This window comes from Alosa sapidissima, chromosome 19 (genome assembly GCF_018492685.1).
Source record: "Alosa sapidissima isolate fAloSap1 chromosome 19, fAloSap1.pri, whole genome shotgun sequence".
NCBI classification, from domain to species: domain Eukaryota; kingdom Metazoa; phylum Chordata; class Actinopteri; order Clupeiformes; family Clupeidae; genus Alosa; species Alosa sapidissima.
The window spans coordinates 30,409,376-30,426,122 of record NC_055975.1 but is presented as its reverse complement, the minus strand read 5'-3'; the positions used below and the strand labels follow the sequence as shown (position 1 = coordinate 30,426,122).

Sequence of the window (16,747 nt, the reverse complement as noted above, 5' to 3'; positions counted from 1 at the left end):
GCCTACTGCAACAAAGGTTTTCTTTAAATTACAAACGGTAGGTAAGTCTGCATGTTTTGGTGGTTAGCTGGGTAGTTCTGTATTTCAAGGATTGACAGGCTAGAAGTTCGCAATTCAAAATTCCACTGGAGCTCCAAGTGGATTTGTGGACGCAGCCTTACAACACTGTTTACAGCTCTACGAGTCACGGTAACATGTAAGTTTTGGTACATAGCTAATTTAGATACACTTATGGTGAGGGTGCTTGCGTTTCTTTAGGAATCCGCCTTCTTGGTTTGTATAGAAATGAATATTAAGTGACATACACATAAGAGGTTGGAAATACGGGACGGTTGATAATAGGTGACGTTCCTATAGGTAAGACAGTACATCGACGTTTGGTGGCTAGCTGGGTAGTTCTGTATTTCAAGGATTGACAGGCTAAAAGTTTGCAATTTAATACTACAACAAATGTTTGTTATACAACAAAAAAATTTGTTTATATTACAAAAACGGTAGGTAGGACAGTAGCCCTATCGGTGCTTGGCGGCTAGTTCAATATTTCAAAGACACTCGTGCGTTCCTTCCTGTACGTTGTACGTTGGGTCCTTCAACAGAAAACAATAAACTCAGGCGAATTATCGAACAGCAAACAACATTCTGACCAATTAAATTCTGGAAGTGCAACGGCTAATAGACCAATAAGAATGTATTTTGTGACTCATCATGCAGATCTGGTAACCCATGCAGATCAGGTACCCACACTGGTACCTAAGAGTTGAGAGAGTGTGTGTGTGTGTGGAGCTTGACAGGTGAGGGCCTTAGGACTGCTGGTACCTGAGTTGAGAGTGTGTGTGGGTGTATGTGTGAACCTGAGATTTGGCAGTATGTGTGTGTACCTGAGAGTTGAGAGTGTGTGTGGGTGTATGTGTGAACCTGATATTTGGCAGTGTGTGTGTGTTTGTGTTTGGTTGTGTGTGTGTATATGTGTGAACCTGAGATTTGGCAGTGTGTGTGTGTGTGTGTGTGTGTGTGTACCTGAGAGTTGAGAGTGTGGGTTGGCTCTGGATGAGAGTAACCACTCCAGAGGCCCATGTGCTGGTCAGGGGGAACAGGTCCAGCCTCACCCCTCGGAGATCTGGGACACGGCTCAGGAAAGACAGCAGGGCCTCCACACACTCATCAGTGTCTGGACTACCATAGGACACACACACACAGAATCACGCTAGCAGACACACACACACATTCATCAGTTTCTGAACTGCCATAAGACACACACAGTTAGGACACACACACAGAATCACGCATGTACACACACATGCACACACACACAGACTCATCAGTTTCTGGACTGCCATAGGACACACACAGTTAGGACACACACACAGAATCACACACACACAGACACACACACACACAGACACACACACACATTCATCAGTTTCTGAACTGCCATAGGACACACACAGAATCACGCACACAGACACACAAACATTCATCAGTTTCTGGACTTCTATAGGACACACACAGGACTCAGCAGGGAAGCTTACCCACTCACCAACTGAAATTAATCAAATCTTCATCATCAATCATTCAATCATATTAATATTCTTTTTTTATCAACTAGTAGTTCTAGCCAATTATGCAGGGGAGATACCGACTCATAACATCTGACTAAATCCATCTTATAAGGGGTCTGGGGTCTTTCCAAGGGTCTTTCCAAGCCTATGGAGTTTTGAATAATATTCAAACAAAGGTTAATCGGAATGATAAATAACCGGTTATCTAAAATTGAAAATGACGTTTTCACTCCGGAACAATTGGTTTTGCTCCCGTTTTCAGTTACGTCCTTCCAAAAACTGTGTTCGTTTCCGGTTTTAATTTTCATTCTTTGAACTGTTTCTAATCCCTGCTAAAGATATTTGGCCTATAATTGTAGTGGGGTTTGAAGTAAAAACCTTCCAAAGAATTAAATAATTGAATTAGATACCCATACCCAGTACTTAGTTACTGTCCACCAGTGTGTGTGTTTGCATGTTTATTAGTGAGGTGGTACATGTAGATTAATAATTACATTCTTGTTACCGGTGTGTACATTTTAAATTGTTGTATTATAATCAATCCAAAAAGAATGTTTTGACTAAGAAGGTACTTACTTGACTGAGTCTTTATTGAATCAGATGGAAATGTTTTGACAGTCATGGTTATCATTGCAACAATCCTGCATTAGAATCTTGTTTCAATTCAGATACCTAAATCTACCGATTATTTTGTATGACTAAATTTGCCCATATTCCCTCAAAACTCACTAGAAGACATCATTTGAAGGGTCATGTTTTAAAAATACCCCGAAATCATCAGAATCTTGTTTCAATCCATATAACCTAAATCTATTGATGGCTTATTTTATAAATGTATCCATATTCCCTCAAAACTAACTAGAAGAAATCATTTGAGGGGTCATTTTTTAAAAGAATTCTCTGGGGGAAAATACCTCCAAACCCCCCTAGAATTGCTTTACAGACTACAGACTGTATAGTGATTACACAGAGAAAGAAATTCACATATTAAGACCCACATCATCCAAAATGCCAGCTACATCTCCGATTTGCCTCCCACCTCGTGTAATGTAATGTAGAGAACAAAACATATTAAATGAAATCCGTTAAGTTTTGAATAATGTCCATGGCCCCCCTCCTGGAACCTCATGCCACCCCTTCGCCACCCCAGGAAAAAATCTCTAGATCCGCCCCTGGTTACAGACCAATTTCATTAATCAATGTAGACACCAAAATCATTGCCAAAGCTCTAGCAATCAGATTAGAAAAGGTCATTCCATCCATAATTCATCCAGATCAAACAGGTTTTGTTAAAGGCAAGCTATTCTCCTATTACAACCCAAAAGTTGGGATACAGCAGCCACCACACTACCTATACACCTATGCACTGACCACGTCACCTGCTTGGGTATAAGAGTTTCCCCCAGGCTGTCAGATCTATTTACATTAAACTTCAAAGTCAAAGTCTGCTTTATTGTCAATTTCTTCACATGTCAAGACATACAAAGAGATCGAAATTGCGTTTCCTACTATCCCACGGTGGAGACAAGACATATTTTACCAATTAGGTCCACAGACAAACATAACATTCAAGTAAACAATATAAAAAGTAAAAATAAGAAGGCACATACAATGAAGAAATAAGAGCAGCAAAATTTGGTTGCAATTGTGCATACAGTAGACAGTCAATATAATAGTGCAAAAGTCAGGCCAATAAATGGCTGAGGTAGTTTTGTTTGACCTAAGTATGCAAGTGGCATAGTGGTGCAAGTTATGTAAGAGCAGCAGAAGTGTGTTCAGAAGTGTTCAGGACAACAGGACAACAACAACAAGTTGCAAAGTGTGCAAGTGTACAAGTGGAGTAGTGCAAGGCAGCCATTGTGGGTCCAAAAGTCCAGGATGTTATGTAGCTGAGGGTGGAGGGGGGAGAGAGTTCAGGATCCTAACAGCCTGGTGTATGAAGCTGTTGGTGAGTCTGGTGGTGCGGGAGCGCAGGCTTCTGTACCTCTTCCCAGAGGGCAGTAGATCAAACAAATTGTGAGCGGGGTGACTTGCATCACTCACAATTGTGGTCGCCTTGCGGGTGAGGTGGGAGGTGTAAATGTCCTTCAGGGAGGGGAGTGAAGCACCAATAATCCTTCCAGCTGTGTTCACTATGCGCTGCAGGGCTTTCCTGTTGTATTCAGTGCAGCTTCCGCCCCACACAGCGATACAGCTGGAGAGGATGCTCTCAATGGTGCCTCGGTAGAATGTGGTCATGATGGCTGGTGGAGCACTTGCTCGCCTGAGTTTCCGCAGGATGTACAGGCGGCGCTGAGCTTTCTTCGCCAGTAATGCAGTGTTGGTGGTCCAGGAGAGGTCTTCACTGATGTGCACCCCCAGGAATTTGGTGCTGCTCACTCTCTCCACCGCAGCATCGTCGATGGTCAGTGGCAGGTGTTGGGTGTGACCTCTCCGGAAGTCAACAACAATCTCCTTGGTCTTGCTGACGTTCAGCAGGAGGTTGTTGTCCCTGCACCACGTGGTCAGAAGGTCGACCTCCAACCTGTATTGAGTCTCGTCACCCTTGGTGATGAGACCCACCAGAGTTGTGTCGTCAGCAAATTTCACTATGTGGTTGTTGCTGTAGGTTGCAGTGCAGTCATGCGTCAGCAGGGTGAAGAGCAGCGGACTGAGGACGCAGCCTTGGGGGCCCCCGTGCTCAGTGTGATGCTGCTTGAGATATTGTTGCCAACACGTACTACTTGAGGCCTCTGACAGAGGAAGTCCAGTAGCCAGTTGAGGTAGGTACTGAGTCCCAGTTTGTCAAGTTTGCAGATGAGTCACCCCCGTTCTGAAATCAATTCAGGAAGACCTCCATCGCTGGACAAATCTACCACTTTCCATTATGGGCAGGATATCCACTATCAAAATGACAATATTACCCAAAGTAAACTACCTCCTCTCAATGACCCCAATACAACCAACCACCTCCTGGTTCAAATCTCTAGACTCAGCAATCACACAATTATACTGGAAAAACAAGACTCCAAGAATAAAATTATCTACCCTTCAAAAACCAAAGAACCTAGGAGGATTAGAGGCACCAAATTTCACTTTATACTGTTTGGCAAATCATCTTCAATATGTACACAGATGGACTCAGCCCAACCAATCCAACATCACCTGGCTAGACTTAGAACAAAATATATGCAATAATATCCAGATCTCAGACCTGCCCTTTCTTACCCCGACAATTCAAAAACACCCCTGTTTCAAAGCGCCCACAATTAGCTCAAGTGTGACAGCCTGGTGGAAATTCCACAACATTACTAACACAAAGCTGTCTCCTTCGAAACTCACCCCAATGTGGAATAACCCCGATTTGACTTGCAACAACAAAACACTCAACTTCCGCACCTGGAAAGATAGGCATTACTCATCTGCAACATGTTTTTTTCAATGGCAACTTCTCCACATTTGCGAAATTTGCCATCACCGACAAACACTTCCTACAATACCTACAGATTAAATCAGCAATCAAATCAACCACCAACACTCCAACGGTCAACTCGCCACACATCTCACAGCTAATCAATATTCCATCCTCAAAAAAACTACTATCCAAAATCTACAGAATAGTGACACAAACAGACATCACCATAAGCCTTCCCACTGCCAAATGGGAATCAGATCTATCTATTCCCACTGATGCCAATTTCTGGACCCAGGTCTGCAAAAACACCTTTCTCATGACCAAAAACACTAACCTGCAGCTAATACAATACAAGATTATCCACAGGACTCACCTCACTGGACGGAAATTATTTCATATGGGCTTCACTTCAGACATCTGTCCCCACTGCATTCAGAACTGCCCGGGCACATATATTCATGCACTTTGGCACAGTACCCCTATAAAACCATTCTGGGAAAAGGTTACAGGGATCCTCTCCACCTTCTTTGGCTGCTGCATCCCAACGTCCCCATCTCTCTCTGTCTGCTTGGAGACACCACCACAATCAACCTGAACCACCTTAACAGTACAACTCTGCTGGTCGCGCTAGCTGTCGCCAAGAAAACCATCCTCATGAACTGGAAAACAAAAAACAAAATCCATATTTCTATCTGGAAAAAACTATTCCAGATAGAAAAAACTGGATCACATCTCACTAGAAATATCAAATAGCCCTTCTGGTAATAACTCAAAAGACTCCCTCTCCATTTGGCGATCACTCTCCTCTTCCCCAGGGCCAGCTCCACTCTGTACACCTCACTTTTTAATGCTCCTCATGCTAGATGTCCAACATTCTTGCCTTGACAGCCTTGACGGGGACAACAAGGAGGCCACAACTGCACTACCCTATCCCATCCATAGTATCTATTTATTTACAAATGTACATACTGTAATTACACTTAAACATAGCCATATTCTACTGCTTTTCATCCTGCACATACACTTATTCTTAATACTATTACATACTGTACATATCTGTTTATATGGTTCATAATAAATATCAATATTTATTCTGTTTTTCTGTAATATATTCTGTTAATACACTGCATATATCTATATTGTTCTTACTACTACTATAATGGTACTGCCACTACATTGCACATATCTGTACATGTTGTTCATACATTGTTCATATTACATAGTCATATTTATTCTGCTCTTATAAAGTTACTGCTAATACACTGCACATACTTATTTAATTTATAATACTCTAAACCACCTTCTGAAAACAACTGTATACTACTGTCTACACTGCACTATATATTTTGTCTGTCTATACACCAACTACTTTGTATATCACATTGCACTTTTCTGCTTTTTTGCACTTCTGGTTAGACACAAACTGCATTTCGTTGTCTCTGTACTTGTACTTTGCACAATGACAATAAAGTTGAATCTAATCTAATCTAATCCACACCCCCATTCAAGAAAACAATAACTAAATCATCTAGAAATAGGGCCAGTTGGGGCGCTCTGTGGGGGACCTGAAGAGGCCCTGCACAGTTGGGCCCCACCTCTTTTTAATGCATCTCATATTAGAGGAGGCACACAATCAATTCACTGGTAGGGCGAGGGCGGTGCTTGAGGGGAGACCTGACTTAGTTCCCCCCACTGCTCCGCGCCTCTTAGTTCCCCCCCCTGCTCCGCGCCTCTTAGTTCCCCCCCCTGCTCCGCGCCACTGCTCCGCGCCTCTTAGTTCCCCCCACTGCTCCGCGCCTCTTAGTTCCCCCCACTGCTCCGCCTCTTAGTTCCCCCCACTGCTCCGCCTCTTAGTTCCCCCCCACTGCTCCGCGCCTCTTAGTTCCCCCCACTGCTCCGCGCCTCTTAGTTCCCCCCCACTGCTCCGCCTCTTAGTTCCCCCCACTGCTCCGCCTCTTAGTTCCCCCCCACTGCTCCGCGCCTCTTAGTTCCCCCCCACTGCTCCGCGCCTCTTAGTTCCCCCCCACTGCTCCGCGCCTCTTAGTTCCCCCCCACTGCTCCGCGCCTCTTTTACTGCATTTAGACATCAGAAGGCACAACACACACATAACACACACATAACACACACATAACACAGGGATAGTGGGGTGTGTGGATGAGCTGGCCCGGCAGTAGGATAACAGCTGGGGGCAGGGGAGGGCAGGAGTGGAGTGGTTCTGGCATCAGGTGCCTCTCTGGACGCCCCCCCCCCCCCCCCAATCTGTTCCCTGTAGCGTATTGTCTTGTCAAATACTGTCTTTATTTGTTTCATGTTGTTTGTGTTCACATGCTCTATCTATAATTTCAATAATCTTTGTATACTATACTGTGTGTTTCATGTCTGTTACACTTAGTTGGGTTTTGTAAGGTTTGTGGGGTCATTTGTATAACACCTTTGGAAAAACGTGATAAAATAAATAAATAAAAGGACATACACATACACACTCACACACTCAATCATACTGGTCTGTGATGCCCTCCAGTGAGTAGCAGCAACTGGAAAAGAATGCACGCAGAATGCACACAGGCATAGACACACACACACACAGGCACACACACACACACACACACCAGTCTGTGAAGCCCTCAAGGGCGAGGCAGCGGCTGAAGAATGGTGTCCAGTCCAGGTGTTGCAGCTCAGGTGAGAGGGGGACGAGGAGAATGGCACAGGTGAGGGACAGGTGAATGCGGCACTTGGATTCTCGCTCTAAAAACAGGGGTACACGATTGTAGTTCTTCAAAGTCAATCTGAAACCCAGCAGGAGAGAGCACAGGGCCTTAGGGACTCATACACACAACACACACAGGGGGGGTATTCCATCAACCTCGCTTATGAAGGCGGCACTTAACAGAAATAGCCTGGCTTGAACTAGCGTAGACTTTCACTTGGGGCTGAAGCCGTTCCATTAACTCAAGTAAGCGGCATCTTGGCCTCGATTATTCAAGCGAGGTTTAGTTCAGCTTCATCTCTGCACGTGCACGAGGTAGAAGAGTAGACCAAAACAGTAGATTGACGAAAAGAGGATATATGTCGTAAAATTAAGACAATACTAGACAATTTCGATTTGGCAAGCGCCATCTACAGGATTTTCATCGAAAGTCATCAAATTTAACATCGAGAGAAAAAAAATAGATTGCCTACAGAAATTGCAGAATAATGAAAGTATACATTTAAAACAACAATGCTAATGGTTTGAAATCAATTGCGAGTTTGATTGGCTTCACTCTTGCACACATAGACTATAGACCCTTTCAACAAGGTAAACAAAAACAATGCTTGAACGTTCTATTTGGGCCCCAATCTACTTCCTCTGCATTAAGATAACATATGGAATGTTAAAAAGGAAGTCTTGTGGGGCCAACTATGATGCTGATAATGGAACTCTCTTGAAAGGGTCCATACAGTCTATGCTTTAACAAAACGAGCGAATGAATAAATAGTATAAACTCAAAAACAACTTATGATGCATTATGGATATTCAAAACGATCTATAGCTTACGTTCTTAGATTAAAAGAGTTAACTCCAAATTATTGTCTAGGTAAAATAAATTAGTATCAACATAATAGCCTTCCCATAAGTCCCAAAGTTTGAAATAAAATTATCTGAAATGCAATGGCTTTCAATTCAATTTATGCCTAGTATTTAATCTGTGTAGCACATAGTTGATTTGACATTCATGAACAATCGTCGACACATGAAGCAGTTTTAATTATTACAGTAGCTGCCTAGGCTACAGAATTATCCTTTGGCTTGCATCAGATATAATATAGCCCACTGGCAAAGCTGTTACTGAACAGCCTACCAAATGTGCATGACCCTTTATCAGCAGTAGACATATGTCTTCCATCAAAGATTATAACTAAAAATGCCATTAGCAAGGTGATAAAATATGTAGCCATAATACTTCGTATGGGAAGCGAACCTGCGAACACGCAAGTATGTAATTCCTAGAACCACACGCATGTGAAGTTAAAACATTTGAAGTCGTATAATCTTCATACATTCTTTGGAGCTAGTGAATGTGTAAATCCATGCTTGGTGACACTGTCGTAAAAAACATTTCTAGGCCTACTTCTATTTTTGAAGTTGTAGGCTACAGTGACGAAAGCACAGGTTGACGAAACCATCTTTTTGGACTCGTTTTCCGACTGATTGGTTTTTTTTTTGCAACACAGCTTAATTTAGCTTGAAAATTAACCTGCTACGGAGCATTCCCATAGTTACCAAGCTGGGATTCACGTTAACCTCATTAATGGAACGGAATTCTCACTAAAATTAGCGAGACTTATCGAAATAAGCCAGGTTTGGCCTTGGTTGATGGAATACCCTCAGGGTCTTAGGGACTCATGCACACACACTCACACAAACGCATGCACGTAAACACTAACAGTTCAGGACATGGACACCTCTCTATCACACACACACCTCTCTATGTCACATCAGCATCTCCTTTTACATAAACATGCACACATAAACACACACTCACACATAAACACACACATACACAGCTCACCTTAGCATCCCCTTGTAGTTTTCCACACACAGGTCTTGAGAGTACTTGCTGTCGGCCATTTTCAGTGAGCAGCTGAAATACCCATCATCATAATAAAACACAATGCAGAAACTCATACTGTTGTATACTTACGAATAGTAATTACATTTCTTACCACTAGGTGGAGTCTATGCTTTTAGATAGTTAGTTTTGCACTGCCTCCTTGAAAATGTGTTCTAGTGAAGTCTCCTATAAGAAGAACGTGCTGTTCCACTAGCGCTCCAATACTACAGCATTCATGTGATTACATTTCATATAAAAGCTACCACTCGGTACAACATCCTTTGTGGTCCTGGTTATTATACAAGTTACCACATATTTTTGGCGACGAGGTGAACTGGAATTGTTTTTCTTATCGCGTTTTGTTTTCAGTGTTAGCTAAACACAGTGTGCTAGCTAGCAAACTTGCGACTATCTTCATGAGTGGAAGCTCGAGCAGTGCAGAGGAGCACGGTGAAGAGAGAATCAGAGCGCCAGTGGCTGTAGAGGAGCGACAAGGACAAGGAGAAGAGCACAGCATTCAAATGGCTACGTTTGGGACTATCGGTGAATTTGTGGAAGGAGACGAGGACTGGACAGAGTATGAGGAAAGGTTGGGACACTTTTTCGCTGCAAATGGAATTGCAGAGGAGGCTAGAAAGCGCGCCATTCTCCTGAGTGTGTGTGGAGCTAAGACTTATAAGCTGATAAGGAACTTAGCTACACCGAAGAAACCGGGGGAAATTGAATATAGGCCTACTGAACTGGTCAAGCTCGTCGGGAATCACCACAATCCAAAACCGTCAGTAATAGTCCAACGTTTCAAATTTCACAGCCATTTTCGGAAGTCAGGTCAGTCTGTAGCTAATTTTGTTGCAGAATTGCGGCAACTGTCAGAACATTGTGATTTTAAGGACGTCTTAGATGACATGCTCCGTGACAGATTAGTATGCGGCATTAATAATGACGCCATACAGCGCCGTTTGCTGGGGGAAACTCCACCACTGACTGTCAAGAAAGCTTTAGAAATATCGTTCGGAATGGAAATGGCGGCAAATAATGCCAAAGACATTCAAAAGGGTCAGGCTGGATCGCAGTCAGTGGCTGTGCACCACGTGAACAAAGAGGCTGCAAAGTCATCAAAGAAAGTGGAATGTTTTAGGTGTGGAGGGCCACACTATGCTAATGACTGTAAATTTAAAGAAACGGTTTGTCATACCTGCAGTAAAAAAGGACACTTAGCTAAAAAGTGCAGGAGTGCTAAAAATAAGGCTAAGAATGAAACATGGAAAGCCCGACAGGCTCAAGCACACACACATCACCTCAAGGAAGATGACGGAGAGGAAGCGTGTGCATTCAACATGTTTACAGTGGACACTGATGAGGGACCACCTATGCCCTACTATGCAACAGTGACTGTTGAAGGACAAGACATTAAGTTTGAGGTTGATTCTGGGGCTACAGCATCGGTCATCAGTGAGGAGACCTACAGGAGGACATGGGGACATAAGCCACCTCCTATTAAGCCTTCGAATCTCAAACTAAGGACATACACAGGTCAGGCCATACCTCATTTGGGGGTGTTACATGTGAACATTTCAGTAGGAAGTCAGAGGGCTGAAGGCAGACTTTTCATAGCTAAAGGTAGTGGGCCTAGTCTTTTGGGCCGTGACTGGCTACGCAAAATTAAGCTAAATTGGCATGAGATCAAGTATGCACACACAACAGAGGACATTCTGCACCGATACAGTGATGTGTTCAGAGATGAACTGGGCACACTAAAGGGAGTCACTGTGAAGCTCCATGTAGATCCTGATGCAGCGCCACGTTTCTTCAAGCCCAGACTGGTGCCCTATGCAATGAAAAGCAAAGTGGAGGAGGAGCTGGAGCGCTTACAGGCGCTGGGCATCATTGAGCCTGTCCAGTTTTCAAGGTGGGCAGCACCTATCGTTCCCGTGCTGAAGCCTGATGGAACCGCAAGGATCTGTGGTGACTATAAAGTTACTGTGAATCAAGTCTCAAAGCTGGAGCAGTACCCGTTGCCACGGGTGGATGACCTGTTCGCAACACTGGCTGGAGGTAAACTGTTCTCAAAGCTTGATATGAGCCACGCTTACCAGCAGCTACTTCTTGATGAGAAATCAAAAGAATTTGTCACAATAAATACACACAAAGGATTATTCAAGTACAATCGCCTAGTGTTTGGAGTAGCGTCCAGTCCCGCTATTTTTCAAAGGACAATGGACACTCTATTGCAAGGGATTCCTCATGTAGCCGCATATTTAGACGACATTTTAATAACGGGGGCTACTGAGGCTATGCACATTGAAAACCTAGAGCAGGTACTAAAGAGACTCTCAGATGCAGGGCTGCGTCTGAAACGTGGAAAGTGTGTGTTTATGGCACCAAGTGTGACGTATCTGGGACATACAATCACAGCAGAGGGTCTTCGCCCAGTGGAGGACAAAGTGAGGGCTATCAAGCATGTACTAAACTGAGCCTTTGTCCCTCCTAACACACTCAAAATGGGAGGATAATACTGTATAAGTATAAATACTCTTTTAATCCCGTGAGGGAAATTTAGTCTCTGCATTTATCTCAATCTGTGAATTAATGAAACACACTCAGCACACAGTGAACTCACAGTGAGGTGAAGCACACACTAATCCCGGCGCAGTGAGCTACCTGCATCAACATCGGCGCTCGGGGAGCAGTGAGGGGTTAGGTGCCTTGCTCGAGGGCACTTCAGCCATTCCTACTGGTCGGGGTTCGAACCGGCAACCCTCCGGTTACAAGTCCGAAGCACTAACCAGTAGGCCACGGCTGTCCCTGTATATCGGGACACCACAAAGGCCGTTATCCCACTATCTCCATTAACTATGTTCAGTTCAGTTAATAGTTGAAAACGTGTAACAATGTAAGCTGTGAAAATTAGTGCAAAAATGCTTAGCTCGTAGATCATATCTTAAAATTGTCATCATGAAAGGATCATAAGGTCGTATAAGGGGTCATATCTTTAAAGAACAGTATGCAACAATTTTAGCAAAATGACCTTAATTATGCAGGCTGAGAGTCATTCTCGAAAATGTAGTCAGATTGTAGTTTCTAAGAAGACTGCAAAACGGACGCCGACTTGGCTTTGTTGCTGTTGAAATTGTAAGTAGCCTACCCTTGGGTGGACTGTAAGTAGCCTACCCTTGGGTGAACTGTAAGTAGCCTACCCTTGGGTGAACTTCGTTTATGTAATGTGGTTTGATAGTCTCTTGAACAACGTGTTAGCTCGACCGTTTTATTGTGAGCCCTGTATGTGTTTAGCTTGGTTTCTTGATGGCTAGCTCACTAGCTAGTGGGGGTTTAGCGTAGCAGTCACTTGCTACCGAAGCTGCAGGGGGAGCTGTGTGGTGAAAAATGCGAGCCCAAATCCGGCGAAAACCCAGAAACAGCGAAGGAATAACCGGACCTGCATAGGGCTTCTTTAAGTAAAACATGCCATTCAGAACTGTGCTGCTGTTTAATATCTCCATGACTGCAGCAGGAGGACAGGCACAAGCCTACTAAGTATCTTTGGCAGTTTGAGGGCAAGAAACAGCACACAATTAATGTGATATAAAAAAAAGAAACGTGTTATGCTCGGCCATTAATCCTATCAGGATTAACACGTTAATGCTGACAGCCCTAGTTATGTGTGTGTTGGTGTCAGTCCAGATCACCTGATGCGTTTGAGATGAGGAGAGGTCAGGAATAGCTGAAGGAACCCAGTGGTCCAGTGCTCATCCAGATGACCCACGCTTGTCCTCACCTCCTCCAGACCGGGCATGCTGCTCAGGCAGGACATCAGGGCACCTACATGATCATCAGTCTCCAGACTGCACACACACACACACATAAATTAGATTAGATTAGATTAGATTCAACTTTATTGTCATTAAGCAGAGTGCAGGTAGAGAGCCAATGAAATGCAATTGACATCCAACCAAAAGTGCAAAGAAGCAATAAGTACCAAGTGCAGGTAGAGTATGGCTGTGTAGACAATACAGATTAATAATGTACAGTGTATAGTTGGATAAGTAAGTATATGTATAGTATGGGGTGTTAACAGTGCAAGGTCATGGGTGAAACAGTGTAGGAGTAAATGTAAACAGGTAAAGAGTGCAATACAGTCAATAAACACAACAGATGTCAGGGAAAACACAAACAGATTCACAGGAAACTGAAACTCATGAGTATCCTGTTAAACATACTTGTCTGCTACGCAGTAGTGGAAAAACCTTCTCCAGTCGATGGTGGCGATCTGTGCGTCCGGAGACAGTCTGAGAGTGAAGTTTTTCAGCCCCCTTTGGGCTCCGTGGCTCTCTGGATCCTGGACACTCAACACAATCTCAGCAGACACCTGGAAACATTCTCTTAGAACAGGCAATATCCACAATCACTGACTACTGCTGGTCTCTGTTTCGATGTACAGTGCCTATACAAAGGAATTCCCCTCCCTTGAATATTTCCCCTATATTGCTTTAATACATGGAATCTTTGACAATTTAGCTTGTTTTATAATAATTTACAATCCCCTCTTTAAAGATGCCCTGCCACACGTATTTCATTACTTTGTGGTAATGTCTGAAGTTCTACCATGGGCTCTGTAACATTTTTTGTGGAAAACATGCCATGGTTACCTTGTTTCAAGCCATTCTAGCGTGGTATTGAAAGCCTGCAGGAAGACTCAGCTCGATTTGCGCCAGTTCTCATTAATATTCAACGAGCTAAGCTGCTTGACTCTGATTGGCTAACAGCTAGTAGGTTTCGTCCATAACATGACAGCCGTTATCAACTAATTTTAGCTTCATGGCATGAACTTAGCTTGGCTAGCGAGCAAGATCATATGTACAAAGATTTGTGAAAATCGGACAAACTATGTGATGCATGAAACTTTTTAAAGTTTTTGAGAAAATTCAAAATGGCAGAAAATCCATCATGGCGGAAATTGACGTCATAGGGTGCGTTGAACTCGGCTTGGACCAAGGAGTCCAATGATACCTCAGTTTTGACAATCGGGTCAACGGGTCAAAAGTTACGTCCGCGAACACACGTCCAACTTTGGCCTGTTGGTGGCGCTAGAGCGCTTGAGGTGCCGGCATGAAACTTGGTGAAATTAATTATTGGACTGTCCCCAATCAGTGTGCCAAATTTCACAACTTTTTACCAGATGGTTCTATGGGCTGCCATAGACTTCAATGACGGAAGCGTAATAATAATATGGAAGAATACATAGAAACACAATGGGGCTTCGCAGCTTGGCCCCCAAATAAGCGATTGCATAAATATTCAGCCCCCATAAAGGGACTGACTTAAATCAGCAGCAGTCCAGCCGATTGGTGCTAATAGTCTCACAGTTACTGAAATGGAGATCCCCTGAGTGCAGTGAATGTGTATAGTATAGTAAGACACCTGCATCATGAAGAATTCCTGGCTATAATTCCACCATGAAGACAAAAGACCAGTCCAAACAACTCAAAGAGAAGGTTATTTAAAAGCATAAGTGAGGGGATGGATACAAAAGATGTTCAAGTCACTGAACATCCCCTGGAGTACAGTGAAATCCATCATTAGGAATGCATGGAATATGGGAAATGTGCAAATCAGCCTAGAGCAGGCCGTCACCACAAACTGAGTGACCGCTCAAGAAGAATAATGGAGGGGGGGACCACCAAGGCACCTATGACAACTCTGAAGAAGTTAAAAGTTTTAGCAGCTGAGATGGATTTCTTGAATTTCCCCTTGGGGATCAATAAAGTATCTATCTATCTATCTATGGGAGAAATTATGCATACAACAACTTTTGCACAAGTTCTTCACCAGTCAAAGCTCTATGGGTAAGAGGCAAACCTCTTATTAAAACTTGACTAAAGTTCGCCCAAAAGATATGTGGGAGACTTCAAGCCCTTACAAAATTAAATATTTACGGCAGATTTGCTTCAACTTGTGGGTGATTTGTGGGAAAACAAATCAGTTCACTAGAAAATATTGCCAGAAGTTTGCCATTGTTGGCTGCTAGAGGCAAACCTCAAGCAAAGTTCTGGCAACAATGAGAAGTTTGCCACTAGTGGCAAATGTACTCATCAGTGATTTGTCGCCACACTTAATAATTGCACATTTCCATTGAACTTCTAGTGACAAACCTTTGCCAAACATTGCCAAAAGTTAACCGCAACTGTTTGCCAGAAACTTAATTTGCATGGGAAAATATGACCTTGCCACAAAATTTGCAGTAACTGTTCGCTATAAACCTGACATTTCTGTAAGGGAGGTCAAATGGAAGAAGGTTTGCTGTTCTGATGAGACCAAAATTGCGCTTTTTGGCCATCAGACTAGATGCTGTTTTTGGCGGACACCAAACACTGCACATCACCAAAAACGCACCACCCCTAATTTGAAGCATGGTGGTAGCATACATTAAAGAAGCCCTATGCAACAATTTTAGCAAAAATTACCTTAATTATGCAGGTAAGAGAGTCGTTCTGATGGTTCTACAACACTTTTTGGGTCGTTTGGTGGGTGCTTCGTCTCCCCCTAGTGCTTCTCCGTGGAAAAACCGAATATGCAACTTTCTGGTCGCGGTCCGAACACATCCGGATGTAACTCAGTGGAAGTATCCAATCGCGCCTCAACAATGTAGGCAGATTGTAGTTTCTAAAAAGACTGCAAAATGGACTCCGACTTGGCTTTGTTGCTGTTGAAATTGTAAGTAGCCTACCCTGGGGTGAACTTTGTTTTTGTAATGTGATTTGATAGTCTCTTGAACAATGTGTTTGCTCGACCGTTTTATTGTGAGCCCTGATTGTGTTTAGCTTGGTTTCTTGATGGCTAGCTCGCTACCTAGTGGGGGTTTAGCGTAGCAGTCACTTGCTACCGAAGCTGCAGGGGGAGCTATGTCGTGAAAAATGCAAGCCCAAATCAGGTGAAAACCCAGAAACAGCGAAGGAATAACCAGACCTGCATAGGGCTTCTTTAAGCATGCAGCATAGTTATACCTTTTAAAAGTGCAGCATAGTTATATCTTTTAAACATGCAGCATAGTTATACCTTTTAAAAGTGCAGAATAGTTATATCTTTTAAACATGCAGCATAGTTATACCTTTTAAACATGCAGCATAGTTATACCTTTTGTTGTCAGGTGCACCATGATGAATGTACTGCAATGGCACCATAAATGTAAATAAATATGGTA

The 16,747-nt window shown here is 43.3% G+C and overlaps 1 protein-coding gene across 2 annotated transcripts in view; it reads right to left on the bottom strand.

Annotated features, from left to right (window-relative positions):
- LOC121693302 (NACHT, LRR and PYD domains-containing protein 1 homolog) overlaps positions 1-16,747 on the bottom strand; it is a 48,867-nt gene that overhangs the window by 16,393 nt on the left and 15,727 nt on the right. The window contains exons 9-13 of one of the 2 annotated variants that reach the window (XM_042072631.1): positions 13,767-13,928; positions 13,236-13,391; positions 9,508-9,579; positions 7,564-7,740; positions 1,018-1,173 (exon numbers count right to left, since the gene is read on the bottom strand). In XM_042072631.1, coding sequence (XP_041928565.1) covers positions 1,018-1,173; positions 7,564-7,740; positions 9,508-9,579; positions 13,236-13,391; positions 13,767-13,928 — 723 coding nt within the window. Of the gene's footprint in view, positions 1-1,017; positions 1,174-7,563; positions 7,741-9,507; positions 9,580-13,235; positions 13,392-13,766; positions 13,929-16,747 lie in introns of those variants that run through there. The other variant, XM_042072632.1, reaches the window with a different exon arrangement.